At 39.1% G+C, this 24,697-nt stretch overlaps 4 protein-coding genes across 4 annotated transcripts; 3 read left to right on the plus strand and 1 right to left on the minus strand.

The window, feature by feature from the left end:
* Positions 1-5,850: 5,850 nt before the first annotated feature.
* LOC6602032 (keratin, type II cytoskeletal 1) lies at positions 5,851-6,828 on the plus strand. Its single transcript, XM_002026993.2, is given in 4 exon segments — positions 5,851-6,062; positions 6,126-6,274; positions 6,276-6,491; positions 6,574-6,828. Coding segments are annotated over 4 exon segments (669 nt in total). The 5' UTR covers positions 5,851-5,896; the 3' UTR covers positions 6,712-6,828.
* A 1,294-nt stretch (positions 6,829-8,122) lies between these two features.
* LOC6602022 (protein yellow) lies at positions 8,123-10,889 on the plus strand. The gene is made up of 3 exons (XM_002026994.2): positions 8,123-8,247; positions 8,720-9,386; positions 10,290-10,889. Exons 1-3 carry the CDS (start codon positions 8,123-8,125, stop codon positions 10,779-10,781), a joined length of 1,284 nt encoding a protein of 427 aa, XP_002027030.2. The 3' UTR covers positions 10,782-10,889.
* A 581-nt stretch (positions 10,890-11,470) lies between these two features.
* Positions 11,471-20,193, plus strand: LOC6602023 (fibulin-1). Its single transcript, XM_002026995.2, has 13 exons — positions 11,471-11,653; positions 11,880-12,377; positions 12,448-12,774; positions 13,148-13,423; positions 13,495-13,577; positions 14,512-14,569; positions 16,491-16,775; positions 18,307-18,444; positions 18,505-18,955; positions 19,015-19,144; positions 19,244-19,332; positions 19,607-19,837; positions 19,946-20,193. Exons 1-13 carry the CDS (start codon positions 11,566-11,568, stop codon positions 20,106-20,108), a joined length of 2,817 nt encoding a protein of 938 aa, XP_002027031.2. The 5' UTR covers positions 11,471-11,565; the 3' UTR covers positions 20,109-20,193.
* Positions 20,194-20,241: 48 nt separating this feature from the next.
* On the minus strand, positions 20,242-21,680 carry LOC6602021 (adapter molecule Crk). Its single transcript, XM_002026996.2, has 6 exons — positions 21,596-21,680; positions 21,310-21,432; positions 21,036-21,240; positions 20,846-20,974; positions 20,635-20,781; positions 20,242-20,576 (listed from the first exon to the last, which is right to left on the minus strand). Exons 1-6 carry the CDS (start codon positions 21,625-21,627, stop codon positions 20,319-20,321), a joined length of 894 nt encoding a protein of 297 aa, XP_002027032.1. The 5' UTR covers positions 21,628-21,680; the 3' UTR covers positions 20,242-20,318.
* Positions 21,681-24,697: the final 3,017 nt, after the last annotated feature.

A 24,697-nucleotide genomic window follows, 5' to 3' on the forward strand; every position in this document is an offset into this window, starting at 1 on the left:
TTGACGACGATCTCAGTAAGCTGATGCTGAAACTTCCGATGGAAATAATCAATGAGAAGATTAGTGACGTTATGTCCTCCGGGTAGAATTACTGGCCGTTTCAGGTTCCTCGTTATGCCGATCGACTTATCTATGCGGCCGCGTATTCTCAGTACGCCTGTTTCATCGAGGTACGGCGATAATTTGTAGATCGAACTTTTCTTACTCACGATTCTTCCCTGTCGTAGAAGAGCCATTTCTTCAGGGTAAGCCTCTTCTTGGACCATCCGGTATATAACGATGTTGACATCTTCCATGTTGCGAAAGCGTGCGGCTAAATTTGCCTCCTCTGATGCGAAATCTCTTTTGCGTATTTTGTCCAGAAATCTCATCACGCATCTCAGGGCTCTCGTGAACTTTTCCCATTTGCTAAAGCGACATACATTTGGGATTATGCTACTCAGCTTTGATGGCGGTTTCGGCGTATCTGTCCATTCGTGTACGTGTATCCGTTCCAGATTACTCGAGTTGAGCTGTGTAGTTGGCCAGTGTTCTTCCTCGTCAAATAGGAACGGCGGACCGGAGAACCATCTCGCTTCCGGTTGGAAACTCGACTCTTTGGTCCACTTCGTTCCATCGTCTGCTACGTTCAGAGCGGATGGAACCCATTTCCATTCTGATATGTCCGAGGTTTCCAAGATCTCTCCAATTCGGAGCGCAACGAACTGATGGTACTTTCGGGCGTCTGAACATATCCAATACAACACGTTCTTGGAGTCGGTCCAAAAAACACGTCGCTTGACCTCGACGGAGAGCTCCTGTGTTATGAGTTTAGCTAGTCGTAGGCCGAGGATCGCTGCCATAAGCTCCATCCTGGGAATCGAGATTGGTTTCAATGGTGCCACTCTTGTCTTGGATGCGAGTAGTGTGCATCTGACTTCTCCTCTTTGTTCGATCCTTATGTAGGCGACGGCTGCAAAGGCGTTTATGCTCGCGTCTGTAAAGATGTGTAATTGGATATTAGATGTTTCTTTCGTTAGACCGAGATATCGTGGAACCCTTAATTCTTCGATGTTCTGTAGTTGCCGTGCCCATATCGTCCAACGTTGACGTTCGCTTTCTTCGACCTGTTCATCCCAGCCTACGGCCGACCTCCACACGTCCTGCAGTATTAGCTTTGCCTGTATAATATAGAACCCCAATAGTCCTAAGGGATCGAAGATGGTCATGACTGTACGTAGAATTGACCGCTTCGTCACAGTTTTCGTTTCGTCGTATATGTCATTCGGAAACTTATTGACGAAGGTGAAGTAATCATTCCTTGGATGCCACCACATGCCAAGCGCTCGTTCTCGTCTTGTCGAGTCCGTCATCTCGATGGGTCGTTCTTGATGATCTCCATCTCCTGAGAGCGCTCTCATCACGGTGCTCGAGTTAGATATCCATCCTCTCATCTCGAAGCCTCCTTCTTTGTGTATGTTCCTCACTGCCAGCGCTAGACGGACCATTTCGTCTTCTGAGTCACAGCTTTGGAGCCAGTCATCTACAAAGGTGTTGCGAAGTATGGGCTCTACTTCCTCTCTTTGTTCCTCGATGAACCTTTCTGCGTTCCTATCTCTCACGTAGGTCGCTGCTGCTGGGGAACAAGAAGCACCAAAGGTCATTACGCTCATTACGTACCTATCCGGTTCTCGACTGGTGTCACCATATCTCCAGAGAAACTGCTGTGAGCTTTGATCCTCCGAACGTATCCTAACCTGGTGAAACATTTCTCTGATATCTCCGCAGATGCCAATAGACTTCTCTCGAAAGCGCGACATTACTCCTACCAGCGATGGCAATTGGTCGGGGCCCTTTAGAAGTATTGAATTAAGAGCGATGCCTTCCACTTTGGCTGCTGCATCCCATACGAGTCTTGGTTTGCCTTTGTTCGGGTTCTTGGTCACGAATACGGGCAGATACCAGGAGCGTTTGCCTTCGACCATTTCATCTTTTTTGAGTTTTCGGACGTAGCCGATGTCTTCGTACCTCTTAATCTGTTCGTTTACGAACTCTCGTAGCACCTTATCGCGTGTCATACGAGATTCTAGGCACCGAAGTCGTCGCATTGCCATCTCTCTGGAAGAAGGAAGTTCCACGTTGTCGTACCGCCAGAGAAGTCCTGTCTCCCATCTCTTCATTTCGCTGCTAAACCTCGTGGAATTTTCCAGTATTGTTTTTGCTCTTTCGTCCTATTTGGACCTGAGTGTGCTCTTCGCCATGTTTATGCCAACCGCGTCTAATGAGAAACTCTCTTTTACAAGAGTGTCCAGCTGTGGGTGTTTATTACATTCGCATACGTGCATTACCCGCGGACTCGCTGGCCCGTCGCCCTTTCTGCGGCCATAAACAGACCACCCCAACCTGGACTTGGCGGCGATAAATTCGGAATTCTCGCGTTCTTTGACAGTCAGTGGCACTCCACGTTGTCCAATCCGAAGATCAATGACGCTCTCACGTCCTTGTAGCTGAGTATCGGTAGCTTTTCCAGGTGCGAATGGGATTTTAGGCAGCGTCCAGTCGTCCAGCGTCTGCTTCGGCAGATCCAGGTTTTTTACTGTTCTCACGTTTTGAAGCATGAATCTGCGAGCCACATTGTCCCTTGGAGAGATCGCTAGGCTTATCCATTTGGATTGAGATTCTCTCTGCGTGATGTCTCCAGTCCAGCGTAGGCATAACTCGTCCGAGGGGCCATCGATACCTAGTTTTTCCGTTATCTCAGTCTCGATTAGGGTACAGTCGGATCCTTCGTCTATCAGTGCGAACACTTGCATTTGGCCGTTCGGTCCATACAATGTTAAGGGGACGTATCTAAACAACGCAGCTTCGTTCTGCATCGTGTGCAGTACCGTAGTGCTTTCCTTCGACCTATTCTCTACCCTTTGCTGGTTACTGTTGTGGAGGAGGAAATGGTGCTTTCTCGAGCATCCGTCGACGGAACATACTCTTGTTGACTTACAGTGCCTTATAAAGTGTTTGCCAAGGCACCTCCAGCATAGCTTATTTTCTCTGACGAAGTTCCATCTACCTGGCCCTTCTAGCTCCAGGAACTGCTTACAGTCCTCCAATTTGTGGGCCCCATTGCACCTACGGCAGGGCGGTTGTGCGCTGCTATCATTGTGCACCATAAGCCGGACTCTTGGGTTCTTCTCCTTCGTGCAGACTTCTTTCTCGGGTGCTACTGGCATCACGGTGCTTGCGCACGATGCGACTCGGAATAGCCAATCGTCGAAAACAGCGATATTTACCCTCGGAAGTCCAGCGCTTTGTCTGGCCCAATCCAGTTTCAAGTCGAATGGGAGTTTCTCCACAAGGTCGCGAAGTAACATTGGGTCGTTCAGATAGGCGGACAGTCCTATTGCGTCAACAGTAGCGCGATAATTTTGCACCGACAGCGCCAGGCGCACTAGGCTTTTGATGCTGCTCGATTTCACGGACGGCTCCATTCTTAGCTTCGTCTGTAGGGTGTGATATATGGCCTCTGGTCGGCCATATAGCATTCGAAGAGTCTCGATGGCTAGTCGAACTGTTGCGGGCATCATTAATTTTCCTCGTACTGCTTCCAAAGCGGCACCTTTCAGGCACTTTTGCAGCCTCATGAGATTCTCTTGATCGCTGAGTCCGCAGCGTTCTGTAGATTGCTCGAAGTTTACCAAGAACATGGGCCATTCATCGGGGTTTCCAGAAAAGCATGGTAGATCCTTGTTGATGACTTGTCTTGCGGCTATCTGGGATGCTGTCAAGCATCTCTCCGCCCCCGCTGGCGCGACCGCTTGATTACTCCCGTACGCGTACGGGTCCGAAATATTTCGACTCGTACTTGGGTAATACTGTGCAGTCGGGGCGTGAATGAAGGGGTTTTGCCCATGCAGGTTGGTACCCAGCGCCGGTGCGGCCATTGGATGCCACATAGCGCCGACTGGCATTGTCTCGTTCGGATTCAGCCCAGTTGGCATTCCAATCCGCGTTGCTTCCGTGGGTCCTGACATGTGGACTCCGGTCCAGTTGGGAACTGCTCTGTCCCAGCCTCCGTTGATTACCGTGGAGCTCATGAGGCCTCCTGCTTGAGGCAGTCTGGAATGCGTCGGGATGGAGCGCATTCCCCCGAAGGCCGTGGCGTACGTCGGCCTTCCTAATGCATCCGCTCTCTGCTGAGCGAACGTTTCCCAGCTATCTAAAAGGCTCGTTCTTGGTGAAAAGGCTTGATCCACCCCTCCTCCTTGGTTGGTATGCTCTGGTGCTTGATGGCTCGTTGGGGCTGTGGTGGACACGTTAGGTGTGGCCGTTGTTGCCGCCGAGATCACATCTATATATGTATCCCTAACGCGATGAGTTTCCCTTGCACCTCCCTCAGTCTCAGAACACGCACCAAGCATATTTTCCGGCACATTTATTTCTCCTAATCCACACGGGGTCTCACCGCCAGATTCCGACTGCTGACTTTTGACGCCGTCCATTTTATTCCGGTGCCTTTTTTGTACAGTCCTGGTTTGTGGTTATACACGAACCACGTGTCGCTCGAATGTAAGAGATTAGCCTTTCTGTCCAACTGTATGAGGATATCTCACCTTCAAAGTCGAATCCCTCGTGACGCAGCTGACTTCGTCGCACGCCGATCTTCTTTCTGTCGGTCGTAATTATTCGATTTGCTCTCCGTTGCGCAGGAAAAGTTTTTTAGAATATTGCCGCGCCGGGCAACGCCTCCAAATCTGGGGCCGTACGTTTGATAAGCCTCCCGTGTTCAATAGGCCTCCCGTGGTTTTGTTCTTCAAATCGGTTTTATTTGTTTCATTTATTTTATTCATTTATTCATTTACAATGTCGGGCGGGTGTTAAACTACGAGAGCTAGCGCTAAAAAACTTGTACCGCTTTAGTGCTTTTTCCGCTGCCTTTCTTTTTTTTTCTTCCTTTCCCTTGCCTATAGCTGCCGTTCGCCCTGATTAACCCTTTGCTCAGCGCTGTTAATGTTTGTGCTGTTAAGTGCAGTGATATTCAGGGCTGTTAGGCGCAGTGATATTCAGGACTGTTAGGCGCAGTGATATTTAGAGCTGCGGTTTCTGCCGTAACACACTTATTATTTATAAACAGCCAAGTCAGTTGTTTAAGTTGGTGAAAAAAGATGACACAATTAAACAAATTGATGAACAAAATTTGGACGAAATGTAATTACTTTAAAAATCTCGGTTATTTCAATTTAAAGTTTCAAAATATATAGGAAATGCAACTGGTCGTGGACCAGAAAAAGTATAATTCCTCTATATCAGGTCATTATTTCTGAATAGATTGAAGAGAAAATAATTAGATGTATACAGACACACTGAGCCCATCCCGGGGGAATGATGGGATTTTTTGACAGATGTGAAAACCGTCAAAAACAGCTGATGCCAATAACAAGTACATTATATTTGGGGGGAAGATTTATACATTTTTTCTTATAATGGATGATGATTTGGCAGTTATTTCGGCCGTGTTTCAACAGCAAAATATGCGAACAGCCCGATAGCAGCAACAGTTCTGGTGATTTTAATCAGTCACCAGAACAGATACGATCTGCAATTGCAAAATATTGTTTATTTATTTTTATTGCGGTTTAAGAACATCCAAAATGGATGGTGGACTAACTGGGAAATTTTCGGAACGGCAAAACCTTTCGGGCCATCCCCAAAATGGATGGTGGATGGTCGTGTGAATAGCCTATAATCTCGGGATTGTAAATGTATTCCGATTCCATCGTTCTCAAAACGGTAGAATGTATACTTTTCAGCTATCGTACTCCCAAAAGTATGTACATTTACCATCCCCAAGTATTCGGCACAAACGGCACGCACGTGTTTGTAGTTGTTTTGTATCCTCCAAAAATTGGGTTATATTATTGAAATGGCATTTGGTCGACCTCGCGGTGGTGGCGGCGGAAGAGGATTTCGCGGCGGTGGTGGTAGCGGCGGCGGAGGTGGCTTCAAGTCTGGAGGAAGTTTCAACAGAGGAGGTGGTGGCTTCAACCGTGGTGGTGGTCGCGGAGGAGGTCGTGGAGCATTTGATAATGGTTAGTCCGATTTTATAAAAAAATACATTTTATATATATATTGTAATATTTATTAAATTATAGGTCCGCCAGAACGTGTTATTCCCATAGGAAACTTTGTTTATACATGCCAGAATGATTTAATTTGCAAAGTTGCGATAGAGGATGTTCCTTATTTCAATGCACCAATATTTCTCGAAAATAAAGAACAGATTGGAAAAATCGATGAAATATTTGGCACAGTTCGTGATTACTCCGTGTCCATTAAGTTGTCGGAAAATGTTTATGCAAACAGTTTTAAACCTGATCAAACTTTGTTTATTGATCCTGGGAAACTATTGCCTATCGCAAGGTTTTTACCAAAACCCCCACAGCCAAAAGGACTTAAGAAAAAGGGCGCAACAGGTGGACCTGGTTTTCAAAGGGGTGGTTTTAATCGAGGCGGAATGGGTAATGAATTGATATCAAATATATTTTGTAATATTTTATTTTCTGTTGTTAAATCTAATATATTTACTTATATTCTAATTAGGTGGCCGGGGTGCACGGAACAGCTTTGGAGCCAGTGGCTTTAGAGGAACTGGGCGTGGAGCAGGAGGTGGAGGATTTAACAGAGGACGCGGTGGTGCAGGCGGAAACGGTCGTGGGCGCTGGTAGTTTTCGTTATTAGGTTCCAAGATAATATTTTATCCAGCCTTGCGTTCATATATTCGACACCAGAAACTATAGCTTTTAAGTCGAAAAAAAAACAAGCGGCGTTGAATAATAAAGAAAAATAATTTTAAAAGTATAAAAAATCATTATTTGGTGAATAATCTGAACTTAAAACCTAGCGAAGTGCGCAGAATTACGGTATTCATACATACTTTCATGAACATCCCTAAGAGTGCGATACCGCCACGTGTCACTACAACAGGGATGCCATGTACTCTATGTACATCCACCGGGTTTTGTGTGCAGCCTCCTGTAATGTAACATTTAAAAAGTGCAAAATAAATTTTTGCCACGTTACCTTCCGCCGCCTACATTCCTAAAATGTGCGGCATCCACAAACCCGAGCACGCAGCATCATATCTACCACTTGGCTCACGTGGCTGACTCCCCCTCACGATCTTGCTCTCCCTTTCTTTTTCTTGTTCAGTGGGGGGTTCAGCCACGTGTGAGTTAGAGAGATATAAGGGCCGGATGGTACTTCGTGAAAGTAAAGATATATTCAGGCAGGCTCCGTTTTTCCGAGCTTAATTTGAGGTTGGGTTAAAATAAAATTTTTTAGAAAGAAAGCAAAAGTTAAATTACCCTGATATATGTAGGTGTCAAGTTTATGATAATGCATCAATAAGTCATCTATTTTTTTCATTTTGCACTTAAGGTTCGTTTTGTTGTATAAAAAGCCGTTTACTTTTCAATTCGTCAACGAATATGTTTTCGTTTTGAAAACGAATAAATCTTTCGGAATGTGAAAACGGGAGCCCTAATTTATGTGTATTCAAAAGTAAATCGGAAAACTTTTATGACTGTAAAAACGGCTGATTGTAAAATATGAATAAGTCATAAGATTAAATAAATAGTAGCCGGATAGAATAGTGTTGCAGCACGTGAATATATAATAAAATGAATATGTAAATTTATATAGATATGGCAGTTTATTATTTATGACACACATTTTCACGAATGCAATATAACCTTGTACTCTATGCGTAATGGGTATGAAAAGCTTATGACCACATTAGGTAAAAGACAGGTAAATTGGAAACTTTAATCTGAGAGACAGACTTGAAGCTTTAAGCTGTACATATGTAAGTTTTAAAAGAAACTCCAGCTGGCTAAAACCTGCCATCAACATCAACCCCGTCAGTTGCTTATCGTTCAGTGGGACATAATGATCAATAGGAAAGAGTGAATTTTTATAAAATATTCAATAAATTAGAAAGTCTAAACGGGTTGACCTAACACCATAAGAAGTCATGAATCGATATTCATTTAAATTTAGTTGGCTAATTACGTTTCAGCTAATTATTCTTATTAGCTTTGTCAATAGTGTTAGTTTTGTTGAATCATTTAATGCAGATTTTGGCTATTTAATGCAGTCGAACTCTCAAAAGCAGAGCTCCATTCGTGAAAGTCAGCTTAAGATTGTAAATGAGTGGAAATATTTGGACTTTGAATATCCAACTTTTGTCGAACGCCAACGAGCAATTATGAATGGGTAATCTATATAAATTGTTTCATTATAACCTTGCGGAGCTTATTATGAGTTTGCTCATTTTTGCATAACAGAGAAGAAGGGAGCTGTGACCCAAAAAAAGTAAAGCCAAGGTCCGTTAGTCCATCTTGATCAGCGTCTAGACTAGACTGGTTAGATAGACCATACTATCTAACCGCCAATCTGTTTCTATGAAATCTATAATTCAGTTTGAAACTTAACAAAAAACCATTTTTCTTCTAAATTCTCCTAAATGTCGGATTTGGCCATATCAAACAAAAAAATCAATGTCAAAACATTTTTCCCAAACTTAATTGTCCTCAGAAAGTTTTGTACAAACGCCAATAAGTCTATTCATACTTCTTACCTAAAAATAAAGTGATAGCGGTCCCTGCTTCTCTGTTTAAAGATTCATTTAATTGCTTCCAATTCATCAGCCACAAATTTTACTTATGTACATATATCTTATCCTCAGAGACTTTATACCGAAGAATAATCTTCCTTTGGGCATTGACGTACATAAAAACCGATTATTTATTACTACGCCTCGTTGGAAAGACGGCGTACCCGCAAGTTTGGGTACTATTCCGTTCCCGACGAGGGAATTAAGTCCAGCAATTAAACCATATCCCAATTGGGAAGCTCATGGAAATCCATATAATCCAGACTGTTCTAAATTGATATCGGTATATCGCACTACCGTAGACACATGTAACAGACTCTGGCTTATTGATTCTGGTGTTATCAACGCCACAATTAACATAAATCAAATTTGCCCGCCAAAAATAGTAGCTTTTGATCTAAACGCAGACAAAACGATTGTTCGCTATGACTTGCCTAAATCGCAAGTTAAAGAGGATTCTCTGCACTCCAATATCATTGTTGAAGTGGGTAATCATTGCGAAGACGCACATGCAATTGTAGCAGACGTATGGCGTTTTGGTCTTATTGTTTATAGCTTGGCGAAAAATAGAAGCTGGCGAGTAACTAACTACAATTTTGCACCAAATCCAGTGGCTTCCGACTTTAAGATATATGGATTGAACTTTCAATGGCTGGATGGTGTGTTTGGGATGAGTATATCTTATGATCATCAAAGTAAGCAGCGTGTGCTTTATTTCCATCCAATGGCAAGTTTTAAGGTAAGCAATTAGAGACATCTCTCCATAGAAAGGTCATCCTACAAAATATTAAAGTAGTTTTATTAAAAATACTAGGAATACTGGGCAAATTTTAACTTTTTTAACCATTTGTTTTGAGGTGGCTTAAGTATATGAGCAGGATATTTTGGAGATGATTTCAGATTTATCAATTATTTCGCTGACTATATGTTTTCATAACTTGGTTGTTGTTGTATTAAATCACTGACATATAGAACTAATTTGAGACAAAAAATAGGAGCTGTAAAATAAAAACTTTTCTTGATATTCGCTTAAATTCTTGGTGTAGTTCTTGTGGCTTAAGTGTATGAGCACCACTGTATACCCTTGCAGAGGCTTTTTCAGCTCTTACCAGAATAAATATTACTGCTAATAAGTAAATAAGCAAAGCAAATCAGCAATCATCAATCCAGGCATCTTTAATCTTCGCCCTCCGTTGGCACGTCGAAGGGGGTTGCGTAGTCGGTTGGGTTCACAGCGTCGAAAAAAAGTTCAATTTTGTTGAGTAGCGTAATAGGATTTAAACCAGATTCTGCACTCTTCTGGATATAATCATTCTATATGGTTCTTCGTTTTCGGTTTTCTTGTATCTTTAAAATTGTAGATGCCACATATTTTCGTCCTTTGTGGGGGCGTCCTTTGTGCTCTAGCATAGCTACGTATATCGACTCGGCTATTGATGCTGACCAAGAATATATAAACTTCATGGGGTCGGAAACGCTTTCTTCTGAGTGTTACACACCTCCACCACAAAACTAATATATCCCTAATGTATCCCTATATCCTTTCGATTACCGTGAATAACAACAACACAAATACAATGTAGAATTCACATTTTCTATAGAATAACACTACCCAATATTTTCTATATTTCATTTTTATTAGGAATTTATAGTATCGACCGAGCTCTTGCTAACCGAATCTTTATGGGAAATTAATAGTCAGGATAACGCAAAATATTTCTTTTCAATTGGCGATCGCGGATACAATGGTCAATCCTCCACATCTGGAATTGCTAGAAATGGTGTAATGTTCTATACACAAGTTCATCGAGATAACATTGGTTGCTGGGATACAGCCAAACCATACACGCGGGCCAATTTAGGAATGCTCCTCGATCCGGATGTCTCCTCAACGCTCATTCAATTCCCCAATGATTTGAAAGTAGACGAAGGAGAAACTCAAAGCGTGTGGATAATGAGCAATCGCTTGCCTATTTACTTATATAGCCAGCTGGACTATTCAGAAATAAATTTCCGCATTTTAAGGGGTGATGTCAACATGATCATCAATAGCACCATATGCAATCCTGCCAACGTATACGGTAATGGATCTAAATCTGCTATAGTGTCAATAAAGGAAGGGCAGTGCTATTAAACAAATTGCAGTTACATTATAAATGAGTTTCAAGGCTTAATGCAAAAAATACAAAAAAACATTTAAAAAAATACTATGTACGACTTTATGGCATTTTAAATTTGCTTTACTTCAAATTATTTAGAAGACAATTATGCAGATTTTCCTCAGTGCAGTTATCTGCCTTTGATAGTGAGATATGTATGTACATACATGTGTACTTATTAAGATTGGGCTACTATTTGCTTATTCGCTTGTATAAATATATATTAATATTTGCATATCTATAAAAAATGTATGTATTTAGGTTTTCCTGAAGGTACTGCCGGGACGAGATAAAATTTCAGCCTTGAACTCCACTATTCACCCTATGGTTTGGTGGTAAAAAAAGAGTATAAAATTATGTAAATATGTATACATACGTACATAAGGGCGTATAAATATTAGCGTATGTAGCTGATGTATATGCACGTACATACTCGTATGTATATGTACGTATGTATGTACGAGCATGTGTACGGGGGGCCCCTGACACTCCCCCTCCGTTCACCCGAGGCCAAGACCGAACTATTCTTTGTTCTAGAATTTTATCTACGCTAATCCCAATATAGATGTAGCTTCAGAATCACTGGCTGCACATGTGCCAGTGCTAGTGCTAGTGTCTGAGGCAATGTGGACAAGCGTACGCGCACAATATTCATTCTTATTTTCCATTATTGTCTGGTTTGTTCAGGTCGTAAACAGCTTCCTAACGCTTCCTTTGTGGCACGTTAATGAAGTCAGTGATACAAAAACACCGGCTAAAATGATTACTTCGATCAAAATTAGAAAAATATGGTTTATTATTTATACAATGATGGCTTGGCACAATGCCGCAGAAACCTTGGCAAGCGGTAAGTAGATTATAAGTAAGTATTAATAATTATTACTGCATAGTATTGTATTCGTTTAATTAAAATAAAAAATCAGTTAAGTTTTTGTACATAAATACGTGTTTACATTTTAGGAATTAGTCTAACAACTCAAATACTTTGCTTTCATATTCCCGTATTTATTATTTCGTTTTTATTATTATTATTATTTTAGTTAAACGTTCAAGTAAATCTTTTTTTTCCATAGACAACATTTCCGATTATATTAGAAAATGTTGCATAAGTGGGCTTCGGCATGCACGAACTATGGATATTCAGTCCTGTGGAAATATTGATTCCTCCGTATCCATTATACCGCCATTGTGGCTTGGACTATGTCATTCCACCTATGAAGTGTGCTGTTCCCGAGAAATAGACCACAAGAATTGTGAATTGGGTCGATTGGCTGCTTTAAACAGAACGCGGTGTGACACGGAGGTCAATTCGAACTCTAATGCCTATGCGGGCTGTTGTCGAGCGTGTCAAGTTGGCTTGGCAGTTAAGGCAAGTAAACAGAACTGCAGTGATCCATTATTTTCATTTCTTTCTGCTATTGAATCCTATCGGACTTGCTGTTACGAAGACAGTAATTTAAATTCAAAATCCGATGAAATGTTTAATGTAAGTCAACAAATAGAAGGCGACATGGGTCCTGAAGAGTATCTTGAGAATTCATCCGATGGTACGATAGTCCTAACAGACGATGGTAAGCCTCAAGTGGTTGCTCGGCTCCTTGGAAAACAATTCAACTGATTGTTTCTCTATTGAAAATATAGACGACATTTGTGGCAAAATTCCAAACCTGTGCGCTCACATCTGTGAGAATACATTTGACGCATATCAATGTAAGTGCCACTCAGGATTTAAACTAGACAACAACAACGTTACATGCTCATCGGTGAAAAATAACATATGTCCCGATGGATACTATATGGATCAGCACCATGGCAAGTGCGTTGACATTGACGAGTGCAGCGAGAAACTTCATGAGTGCACGTTGACCCAGTACTGCCACAATACGATTGGCAGCTATCATTGTCTAAATATAAAATTCAACAAGTGCCCATCAGGATATCACTATGCTAACGAACTAGAATGTGAAGGTGAGTCCTGCTAAACTTATGTCTTTATATTTTACCTTATGTAACGCTGAAGAGTGATAGGAATAGGAATTAAACACAGTTTTCGCGCTGTTAGTGCTTATTCTCAAAGCGAAAATGTTCTTAAAAATGATGTGATGTACTTTTCAGCGTCACTTTTAAGTTACTGTAACGAATGGCGGCTGACTATTGTTGTCATGCCGGAATATATTTGAAATATCTAGTCTTGTCTAGACTAGACTTTCCAAATTCTTTTGGAAATAAAGTCGCTCTGTTTAAATATAAACTAATTATCTGTCTCCTTTGCCTCATGTAACAATACATATTTATTATAGTTATAGTCATATATTTATTACTTATACTTATACTTATGTAGATGACAATGAATGCGAAGAGTCGCCGCCGCCATGTGAACCTGACCAACAATGCTCCAATCACGCCGGGGGCTTTAACTGTACCTCAGCTGAGAGTCAATCCTGCGAAATAGGTTTTTATCTCGAGGAGGGCACTTGCTCTGATATAGACGAGTGCAAAAATAATGGAACACACACCTGCCATGCTCATCTTCTGGAGTGTATTAACACTATAGGCAGTTTTTCCTGCCAATGCCAGATAGGGTTTCGTTTGGATACTACTCAAAATGTGTGCGTAGGTATGTTGTACGACTTTCAGTATTGTTTCTTATATAATTTTCTTACAATACACACTTGCCTACCTGTACAGACATTAATGAGTGTTCTATTAACAATCACAACTGCCTACCAACTCAAAGATGTGATAACACGATCGGTTCATATATTTGCACGGTAAGTAAATTCGTCAGTAAAATCAGCAATAGCATTGACTGGACCAGCTGGAGGACTCACCGAGTCATAAGTGGCGGCCTTACCCACCATTGGGTCATTGTCATTCTGTGTTGAACTCGAGCGTGGATGCGTGGATAGATGCCGATTCAGTGTGCAAATTAGTAGACAGCAGCAGGTGCACCAGCAATTTCAAGCTACAGCGATCGCGCTCACCACCATTACCGCGGTAATTGCACCACCGCCATTACCAGCCCAGATGAGACTTGAGCATGGATACCAGTGGAGCGGTAGCGGGGACGGAGGTAAAGCGCAGACAGCGTGTGGATTGCACCTGCCGCAATTGCACCGATGGCGAGAATAAGAAGCGCCTGCACATCTGCTAGATACCCGACTGCCAGAAGGGCTTCATAACTCCCTATAACTTACAGGCAAGAAGCACTTCCAGTGCCGTTTGTGCAACAAGAATTTCGCGCATAAGTATATGCTAAGCACGCACGTCAAGAATCGCAGTCGTCGGCAAGTAGACGACATATTACGAAACAGACGAAAACGAAGAGGATGAGCGGGTGATAACTGAAGAGGATGACGAGGAAGATCAGCATCAGCCAACAACTCATGTCGATATTGACTGAAACAGAGTTTATTAGCATAGCTTTTAAAGAAAAAGGAATACTCATAAAGGAAATTTTTAATGTGTAATTAATGTATCTTTAAGAGAGGAAGTAACCACATTAGGGCAATAGCTTTAGATATAATGAGCGCCTGTCTGAACTTTCTTATATGAATATCATATATATTGTTATTATTATATCTATATATCCATACAATACAATTATTCCGTCTGGAAAACACACAAAGTTCATATATTTGCATGGTATCTACACATTCATTTATTATTTCTTAAAGGTGTATTTAATTATTTTTTGTTTTTCAGCGTCTTCAGAGTTGCGGAACGGGCTATACATTAAACGCTGAAACAGGAATTTGCGATGGTAAGAAATCCAAACAGATCTAGTATCTAATTATAATGTCCGCTGCAACCCACTTATTGGTTCTATAATCCGATCCTTCAAATTTCGGGCAATCATTATCTTATTGTTACGTTTATACGGTTCGTATTTTCCGGGTTGAGCATATAAAACAGAGAGTATTTTTACTAAACAGAGAGACTTTATAAAAGCAAAGACAAAAGTCAACCCACTTAATCACCATTCGTTACAATATCTATATTTATGTACATATGAGGTATTCTTTATTTATTTATCTCTGATCTCTGATTGCGGAGTAATAGTTTTGCCCCTGAATAATCGCACCAGTGTGTGAACATGGGGTTTATGTTAGCCGTGTTTAGTTTCTTGTTAACTTTTTTTACGATTGCATTTGAAAAGAATTGGAAACCTTTGTGGACCTCTATAGTATTGAAAAGCTTATTATAGGCCATTAGGATGTTTATGACTCATAAAGCTGATCCTTGCGGAATACCATTGTGGAGTGGTTTATATTCTGAGTACTGGCTTTTGATTTTAACGAGTTTTACGATTAGTAAGAAAATTTTTTAAACGTAGTTTAGAACCTTGGCGTCTATTCTCCACCTATTCAATTTGTCTATGCCTTTTCAAAATCAAGGCTATTCAAGATGGCTTCTGAAGGACAGTACTGCAGTGCTCTGGTAGTGTAACAGGGTTAGTTGCTGACTCTCGAGGAGCTTGATGTTGTTAACTAGTCATCATAGTCGATTTGCTATGATCTTGCCTAGAACCTCAGCTATGCACGGGTTGAGCGATATTGGTCGGTATGAGTTTACCAATGTGTTTCAGGAGTTTTGTTTATGTATAGTACTGTTTTTGAATTGAGTAGTAGATTTTTTCTTTCTTACCTGCAAAGCTATAGGACTGCTCTGAGGTGCTTATATTTGATGTTGTTTGCGATCATCGATTGACCCATGTCTGTCTGTCCGTATGTCTATGTCTATGAGCGCCTAGTGCTATAAGAGCTAGATAACTATATTTTGTATATCAGAATTCTGTGATATGTGGCATAAGATACGAGAAAACCAGAAAACGCAGCATCGTAGAGAATGATATCTTCTAGACTGCAGAATCTGAACCAGATCGTTCATTATTAAAGCCAGAATGAAGAAAACAATTTCATTCTCTCTCGCTCTGTCTCTCTCTAACACGCACGTTTCATGGTCGGCTTTACCTATCGAAAAAACTGAGCGCCTAGATCTCAGAGACTATAAGAGCTAGAGCGACCAAATTTGGTATCCACTCGTGTAATATCGAACCTGCAAAAATTCACAAATAACTCTTGCCAGATCTCACTGTTACAAGTGTTACGTTCTAACTAATTTGTTGTCTCTCTTGCACGCAATCTTTGTCGTTCGGCGGAGGAGAGCCATACGACTATGCAGAGTTGCGGTCCCAACAGCAACTCACAACGTTCCCCCTCGTTTTGAAATTAGATCCTTTACAATTGATTTGGATTTGGACGATTGTTTCATTATCTGTGGATGTTGGCTCATTATGTCTTCGAAAAATCGAAAAATTAATATGTTTTCTTCTTGGCACTTAATAACTAGTCCAAATCAATAGAGAGCCAAATTAATTATATTAACATCGGCGGGTTTTTAAGTTATATTCAATATTCAAATGACGACATTAAATAAGGTGCATATATGTTTAGAACCCAAATCTATCACAACGTTTGGTTCACAACGTCGAAAAAAATTTAATTTTTGTAAAAGGTGCTATCATTAAAAACCACTCCAGAACTTAAAACTCTTACACTAAATACCAATATAAATTGTATAAATAAATAAATAAATATTATTATAAATAAAGAGATATAAATATATCCAATATTAAAAATCACAACTAATCGTGAATCCGATACTAAATCTACTCTTTGAAGATGATGATGAATGCGCACTCAATACCCATAACTGCCAGCCGAATTTCGATTGCTACAACACGAAGGGATCCTTTCGCTGCTATAGGAAAACAACAACAAGCACAACAACCACAACATCAACTACTTCAACAACGGCTGCACCTACGTTCAAGGAGCCAGTTTCAAGAACTCACTATTCCCAATATCCCTATCCACTTAATTCTCAGCAGGGCTACTATGGCTCCACTATATATCGGTTACCCTGTTCCACTGGCTTTCACAGGAATAATCTTGGCGCGTGTGTCGGTAAATATAAATTATAGTTCTGCATGAGTGGTAAGAAAAACCGGAATTCGAATTGACAATACTTACAATCAATTGAGTGAAATATGTATAATGCTACGGCGATAAAGTTTGAGTAAGGGTATAGCTATACACACTCACTCAACTCAATTAAATTCGAATACATCCATTCGAATACTGTTAGACTTACTTATTTTTTAAATGGAGCCATGAAGATCTCTATTATATGTACCTTTCTCGTAATTAGTTCTACTAGTAATGTTTAGTTCTAATTTTCCTCGCATATCAGTTTAACAGGTATCTTTCCTTCATGTTCGCTTTCAGTTCATTACATACATACTTAAAACTTAATATATAATATAATCTAATATATAAAATTCTCGTGTTACAAATTTTCTGGCTGAACTCCTCAGATTTTCGTGAAATTTTGTGTGCTATGTTGTGTGCAACATCTATTTTTCATCCCGATCAGACCACTCCTTCGGGTACCTCCCAAACAAAAGGACATAGTGTTTGGGAGGTACCCGAAGGAGTGGTCTGATCGGATCAAGATTTGGTATGAATAATTTTTTTACACGCCCTTATGTTTTGACAATGTTTTATCCATCGTCGTAAGCACCTGTAAGACCCAGAAATTTTTTACTATGATTACCGAGGTAATCTCGCCAATCTGAGCCAATAGCATCTGATGTAAATGTGGCGTCATGAAATTCAAAGAAAATGTTTTGAAAAATATTAAATTGAATAAAACTTTTTCATACACATATGAAATCACAGTAGGCCGAAACAAAAATTGGGTCCTAGGGTTTGAATATTGTGATGAAATCATTATTCGTTTCACCTCGGAAGCGAAAAAATCGAAAAAAAAAACTTATAATCGAAAGCACATAAAATTTCAAGAAAATCGGTCGAGACATTTCGGAGAAGTTCAATAACAAACATTGTAACCCAGAAATTTAATATATTTGAGCCATGCCAATAAGAAGCAGAGGGACCAATTTGAGTCGTCAAACGATCTAGTCTAGAACCATACGAGATATAAGAGTAAGAATTTCAGGTGAACAAATCCAAGAAAACAATGCAGATGAGAGTGTGAGCATGGCGCGGTTACGTGAATCACAATCGCAAGAGGCCAGAGATAAACGAAATCAACAAAGGCAACTAGGACGGAGAGTAACGCGTAGATACATAGTCGACAGCTGTAGAGGAATTAACCAACAACGCTAGAGCATTTACATCAAATTTATTTCTTCGACTAGCAAAACAACGTTTGCCGAGTCACCTAGTAATTTATAATATTTATACAGTTAACTGACGGGGCAATCCATATGAGACCATGATCGGAACTATCAACCCGCCTTAAGTCAGCAGTAACATAAATAAATGTGTTTCAGAATATATGAAGGGGCCCTTCTGAAATTGAAAAAATTCCATTTGGCGGATATGAAACTCAGCTTTGACATCACCGCGATTAAATATTTGTACTGTGGATGGAAATGTTAACTATACCCTTTTCCCTTTTTTACATATGTAGATATAAACGAATGTTTTGAAAAGAATCCTTGTGGTAGCCATGAGCGTTGCATCAACACCAATGGTCATTTCCGCTGCGAAAGCCTTTTGCAGTGCAAGGCTGGCTATAAGTCAACGCCAGAAGGAACATCCTGCATTGGTACGTGGGATGTTTTAAAAAGCATATATCCCAAGCCAAATTAGATTTTTATCAACACAGATATCGATGAGTGCGAGACGGGCGAGCACAATTGTGGCGACAGACAAATATGCCGAAATCGTAACGGCAGCTACATCTGTGCCTGTCCGACCGGTCATGAGCTAAAACATATTTCCAATGGCGTCAGCACCTGCCAGGATATAAACGAATGCGCGCGCGATCAACGTGTGTGTCCTTCGAATGCTCATTGCTTTAATACCATTGGCTCGTTTTATTGTGAATGCAAGTCAGGTTTCCAGAAGAAGACAAGCGACGGTGACGACAGTAACACGGCCTGCTTTGATGTGGATGAGTGTCAAGTTATTCCGGGTCTTTGCCAGCAAAAGTGTGTTAACTTCTGGGGTGGGTATCGATGTACATGCAATTCAGGGTACCAATTGGGACAGGACAACCGCACATGCAACGATATTGATGAATGTGAAGTTCACAAGCACTATAAGCTGTGTATGGGGTATGAATTGTCGACAATTTGCCTAGACATTCTTCCAAACCATGTGATCTATTATTCAGATTTTGTATCAACACTGCTGGATCCTACCAATGTACCTGTCCTCGTGGTTACACTCTGGCCTCAGACATGAATACATGCCGCGATATTGATGAATGTGCTGATTCCGTCAATCATGTATGCACTGGTCGGGTATGTTTGTTCGATAAGAACATTTATATATGAAGAATTTTCTAAATTTTATATAGATTTCATTAAATCGCTTTTTTAAATATTTAATTGGTTTTTAAGAACGATATTTGCACAAATATTCGAGGAAGCTTTAAATGTACTACTATTAATTGTATTGCTGGATATAGCAACGACCCAGAGCAAAAAAAGTAAGGCCACAGAACAGATAAGTACATTGAAAATAAATTTAAAGTATAATTATTGCTAACCAAAAATTTTTTAAATTACTTCAACCTAACACTTAAACATAACTACAGAAGTATGATTTTAAAAATAATGCGATACAAAAAATTTGTATGGATTTTTGATTGAAATTAATTTACTGATATCCAAAAATAAAAGTTAGACGAACAGAATAACACTTGCGAAAGTCGTCGACTAAAAACGATCTAAAAAACTTTATTTTTAATTTATCTCTTTCAGCCGGTGCCGTCAAAACAGCAACTTTTGTGAAGGAGAAGATTGTTACACAAAACCCTCAGCTTATACATACAATTTTATAACTTTTGTATCTAAATTGATGATACCGCCGGATGGTCGAACGATCTTTACTCTACGTGGTCCAATGTGGTATGACAATATAGATTTTGACCTCAAAATTTTGAGGATCCAAGCTTCGATGAACATCGAAAGGGCAACTGAAAACCATTTCGAGTTAGTATTCAATTTGTAATTTATTCGGAATTTTGGTGCTGTACTGTGATTTATATTAAAGGTCAAATTTAAAACTAATTTATTCATATTTTATTTTCTTTAATACAGTACGTTAAAAAGCAACAACCAAGTCAATGTATTACTTAAAAGATCCCTAGAGGGGCCACAGGACATTGAGATGGAACTGAGTATGACAGTTTTTACCAACGGAATGCCGCGTGGGAAGAGTGTTGCAAAGCTATTTCTCTTTGTATCCCAGCACCCATTTTAACGTTGTCCGATATATGTTATATGTACATACATAATTATTGTGAAATAAATAATTTGATTGGGTTGATCTGAGCCAGAAAGTTGCATTGGTTTGTAATATGTTTATTAAATATTTTAAATATATGTATTAACAATTGGTATGCACCACTTACTGTTATTTCTTGATACATTTTGTCATAAATTTAAATAAAAATTATACAAAATGAAAATATTATTGTTCCACCCAATCGTTACTGGCGCTATTTAAACGTACCTCTCCACAGTTATTTCCTAAATCACAATCATCGACAAATTCAACGTGAGTGAATGGGAAGTGGCCCTTGCGTCCATTTAGTTCACCCTCCCATTGGCCATTTATATTAGTTTTAGTGACTTTAATAATGTCACCTATTTCCAATTTTAATGCAGTCTTGTCGTATGCATTGGGCACCCTCGATTGTTTTACCCGAGCGAACGCTGGCAGTTTGCGCTAGTGAATACATAGTTACAAATAAATGTTCATTGTATGGTTTAATCATAAAACTTACGTTTAGGTCTGTCCGTTTTAACGTATTACCAAACAGATTGCAAGAGACTGTTGGCGGGTCAGATGAATTATTCAATCGTCCGATAGTAGAACTCGGGTGTCCAAGAACTTGGCTATCGAATCCGTCCTCATCTGTTGCGTCTTCATACTGGCAAAAAATAAATAAGCTGCAGCTAAACTTTTCATCATATATTGTATACGCAAATACGTACCCTTTGCACATAAGGAACCGGTATTTGTCCAACTTGGCCCGATGAATTACGTGCAGTCCACCACTGATCTTCGTCCTTTCGGATTACAGTAAGAACTTCTCCTCTTTGGAAAGGCAAATCGTCTTGATCCTTTGAGAAACGAGGGTAAGATAAAAACTGTGGAATGCTGACAAAATTTTAAAATGCTCACGCTGCCAACAAAATCAAATTTTCCAACTACTTTTTCTACTTTTTTTTGGGCTGGCCGCCTTAGTGGTGTGGTGTCCAAATAGTGCAGTGTGTAAAATGTCAAGAGTTTTGGCAGATTATCAAACGATTGGTCACCAATGCGATACACTATTTGATCCTGTTGTTGAACTTTGTTGATTATATAGTTGCTAACTTTAGTATCTTCTCTAAATTAAAAAGGGGAATAATTAACAGTTTCATGATGGTCTTTTTTTGTAAATCTTTTATTAATTTACCTTACACAGAGTACGTAATCTCCTGCTATCGAGTTGCTGTCACGCACTAAAAATACTCCCCGTTCACGCTCGTTCATTAATACTTCGGTAGCGTCTTGCCGGGACATTGGACCAAAGTACCAGCTGTAAACTCGAGACAAATGTAATTTTAATCGAATGTCTTAGTTATACATACATGTTAATATCGTAGCATACATACATATATAATAAATACATATGTACAGTGCTATGTTTAGATTAATATTTACAAAAGTACAGTTCATTTCATTTGAATGTCGCTGCTTACCTGCTCTTATCTGACACATCAAATGTATCCATTTTTGATTTTAATATGGCTGGACTGGAGCTTATATCAAGTTAAGTCGACATCAAATGAGACACATGAATTTGGATAACTCCAAAATACACATATGACTTTTAAATGATGACTTAATTAAAGGTCTTTTGTAGTTGTTATGGTGCGAATATAAATTTTTTATGATTGTAACATCATGTTTTAACATATAAATTAAATAAGTCGAAGAATTGTTTGTTTTTTATTTGTGTGTGTACATACGCATATTCTAGTGTTGTGTATTTTTCCTTTTTCAGCCAAAATAGTGTTGGTCGGAACTTCGTTTTTTTGTAAATCAAATAGCTTGAAAAATAATTGATATGCTTATAGCATAAAATCTAGCTTATTTCAAATTTCATTTATTTTTTTGGCTTAAAAAAATTGTATATTATATTACATTATATTTTATTGTATTATATTTGTTAATTTTTTATCGAGAAACCGGACAACAATCATATTTGTTGTTCGTTGTTCATCCATTCTTGTGTATAAATGTATGGTAATTTATCGTTGATAAATTTCAGTCACACTGCAGTATTGCACATGTTTGCACATTTACATACAAAAAAGCCGAAAGTGTCTTATGAATAAAGTCCATAATTTCACTTTGTTTGTACATTGCTGAGCATCATACATCATTACTTTAATTACAAATTTAAAAAAAAATATCAATTATCTATTATTTTGATGTGTTTTAATGGTCAACTTATTTTTAAGCTTCTTTTTTTAATTTATAGCTTATTCTAGCTTATTTTTTTCTTCAATCTACTTATGGTGACTCTCAAAATCTGGCAACACTGCATGGCAGCAGCAGATTTCTCACGGTCAAAAAAAAAAACACTTGAACTGGATCGATAAAAAGTTCACAGAAATTAATTTAAACAGTATGAACTAAAGGCGTTTCACTCTATTTTATTCCAATACAAAAATTAAGTTTAATTTTAGTTTTTTGTATATATATTTTACAGAGTAAAACGTTGTTTTGCCAATTAATTTCTTTAATTTTTTACTTCGTCATATGAACGATGGGTATGACTAATAAACTGAAGATCATTATTTCTTCTTCGATTCACGATTTGTCGCGTAGCTGTAAGGTCGCCAACCACGATTTCAGCAAAGTCGTCAACAACAGGTGCATTGAATCTACGTATTTATAAGCTCTCGAGCTGGTGTTCTATCAGGATTGATGACAATAGCGTGATTGTCCCTTTCTAGTTTGTGGATGTGTGATTTGAATAATTCCAATAATTCATTTTGCTCTTTTAATACGATACGCCTGGCAAAATTTGAATTGAAATTATGATAGTCGCAACGTGCATCTACGTGATTGGCGAGTGCACGTTCAAAGTCCTTGCCACCCAGAAAGTTTATTTGTAAAAATTTATGAAATTCTTTTGGGATTGGCTGATAAAACTGGTGATAAACTTGGCCTATGATTTTGAACGTGGAATTAAATTGTAGACCGTTTGCAGTAATATTGTTAACTATTTTTGTTGCTCCAAATTATGTCATTTGGAAACATGAATTGAATGTGCGAATTGGCTTCAGGAACATGCTAGAATCGGGATCTGTACCGATAAGTAACCCGTTCAGGTGGTATTTCAGTTTCGGTTATTTGTACTTTTCCTGATGAGTAACACATCACAACAGGCTCATTTTTATATTTGATTTTAAATTTAAATTTTAACAATAACCACTTTAGAATGATCATAATATTCAACATCAGGCTCATTCTGGAATGTTAGTCGAAAAAAAAGTGATGTAAATGCTCGATGAAATTGTTGGCGTTGTTGGTCCTCTACGTCCTCCTTTTTTAGATGTTTTCGCTTCCGAGGTGAATGATAATGATTTCATCACAATATTCATACCACAGGACCAAATTTTTGTTTCAGTCTACTGGGATTTCATATGTGTATGAAAAAGTTGTATTCAATTTAATATTTTTCAAAACATTTTCTTTGAATTTCATGAAGTCAAATTTACATGAAAAGCTGTTGGCTCAGATTGGCGAGATTTTTCTTGGTAATCGTAGTAACAATTTCTTGGGTTTTACTGGTTCTGCAGCTTCAGATTTACATTAGTATTTTTAATTAAAAATACAGCCATATCACTTCCTTTATTCATTACGATGCAATGCCTTAAAACTAATCAATCTGAATCAAATTTTGTCAAAACCCTCCAAATTTTGACCCGATCAGACCACTCCTTCTGGTACTTCCCAAAAAAATGACATACATAGGTGTTTGGGAGGTACCCGAAGGAGTGGTTTGATCGTGATGAAAATTAGATGTCGGCCGATGCGCAGACCTCACCGATATGTCGATCCATTTCGGTCGAGCCATTTCGGAGAAGGTTAGCTACAAAACTTGTGACACGAAAATTTAATATATTAATATACTATATATGTTATTATTAATATTACTAGCTGACCCTGTAAACCTTTTATTGCAGTATTGTGAACTATTTCTGTTGTTCCGAACTAACATATGTTAGTTATTTTATGAATAAAATTGATTGTGAGAATTGACTCTAAGAACAAGTTTCATTCTGGTTACGGTGGTGTCAATTTCACTTAGTTGCTTTTTTCTTGACGCGCTACACATACAATCTCTACATAGCACCAATCAGCATTTTCGGATGAGAGAAATATTTAATATTAGGCTGTTACTCGAATGCGAGTACCAGTAACGAGTAAGAAATCGGATGTATGAATTTATATATGAGTTTCGATTTGCCAACATAAGTTCGGATATCTCTTCGTTCCAATTGTCTTTGCTGATTTAGTTACAGCCGTGCCTTATGAGATTAAAAGTCACGCAATTGCGACATGCTTATACGAACATTTTCGTAAATTTATTGGATTTGTTCGCCTCTCGCAGTCTGCGTTGCCTGCGGGGATGTACATCTCACTGAGCCTTGCCCCGTAAATAGGGAGGACCCATCTGCCAAAAGCAACTGTGGTGTAAGCTACACTGCTCACCTTAGAGGTTTTTACCTGTCTGTAAAGAACTAAAAAATTACCTAACCTAATAAAAAACCCCGCTGGAAGCTCAG

Source organism: Drosophila persimilis, unplaced genomic scaffold, assembly GCF_003286085.1.
Source record: "Drosophila persimilis strain 14011-0111.01,24,50 unplaced genomic scaffold, DperRS2 tig00000652-arrow-arrow-pilon, whole genome shotgun sequence".
Taxonomy (NCBI): domain Eukaryota; kingdom Metazoa; phylum Arthropoda; class Insecta; order Diptera; family Drosophilidae; genus Drosophila; species Drosophila persimilis.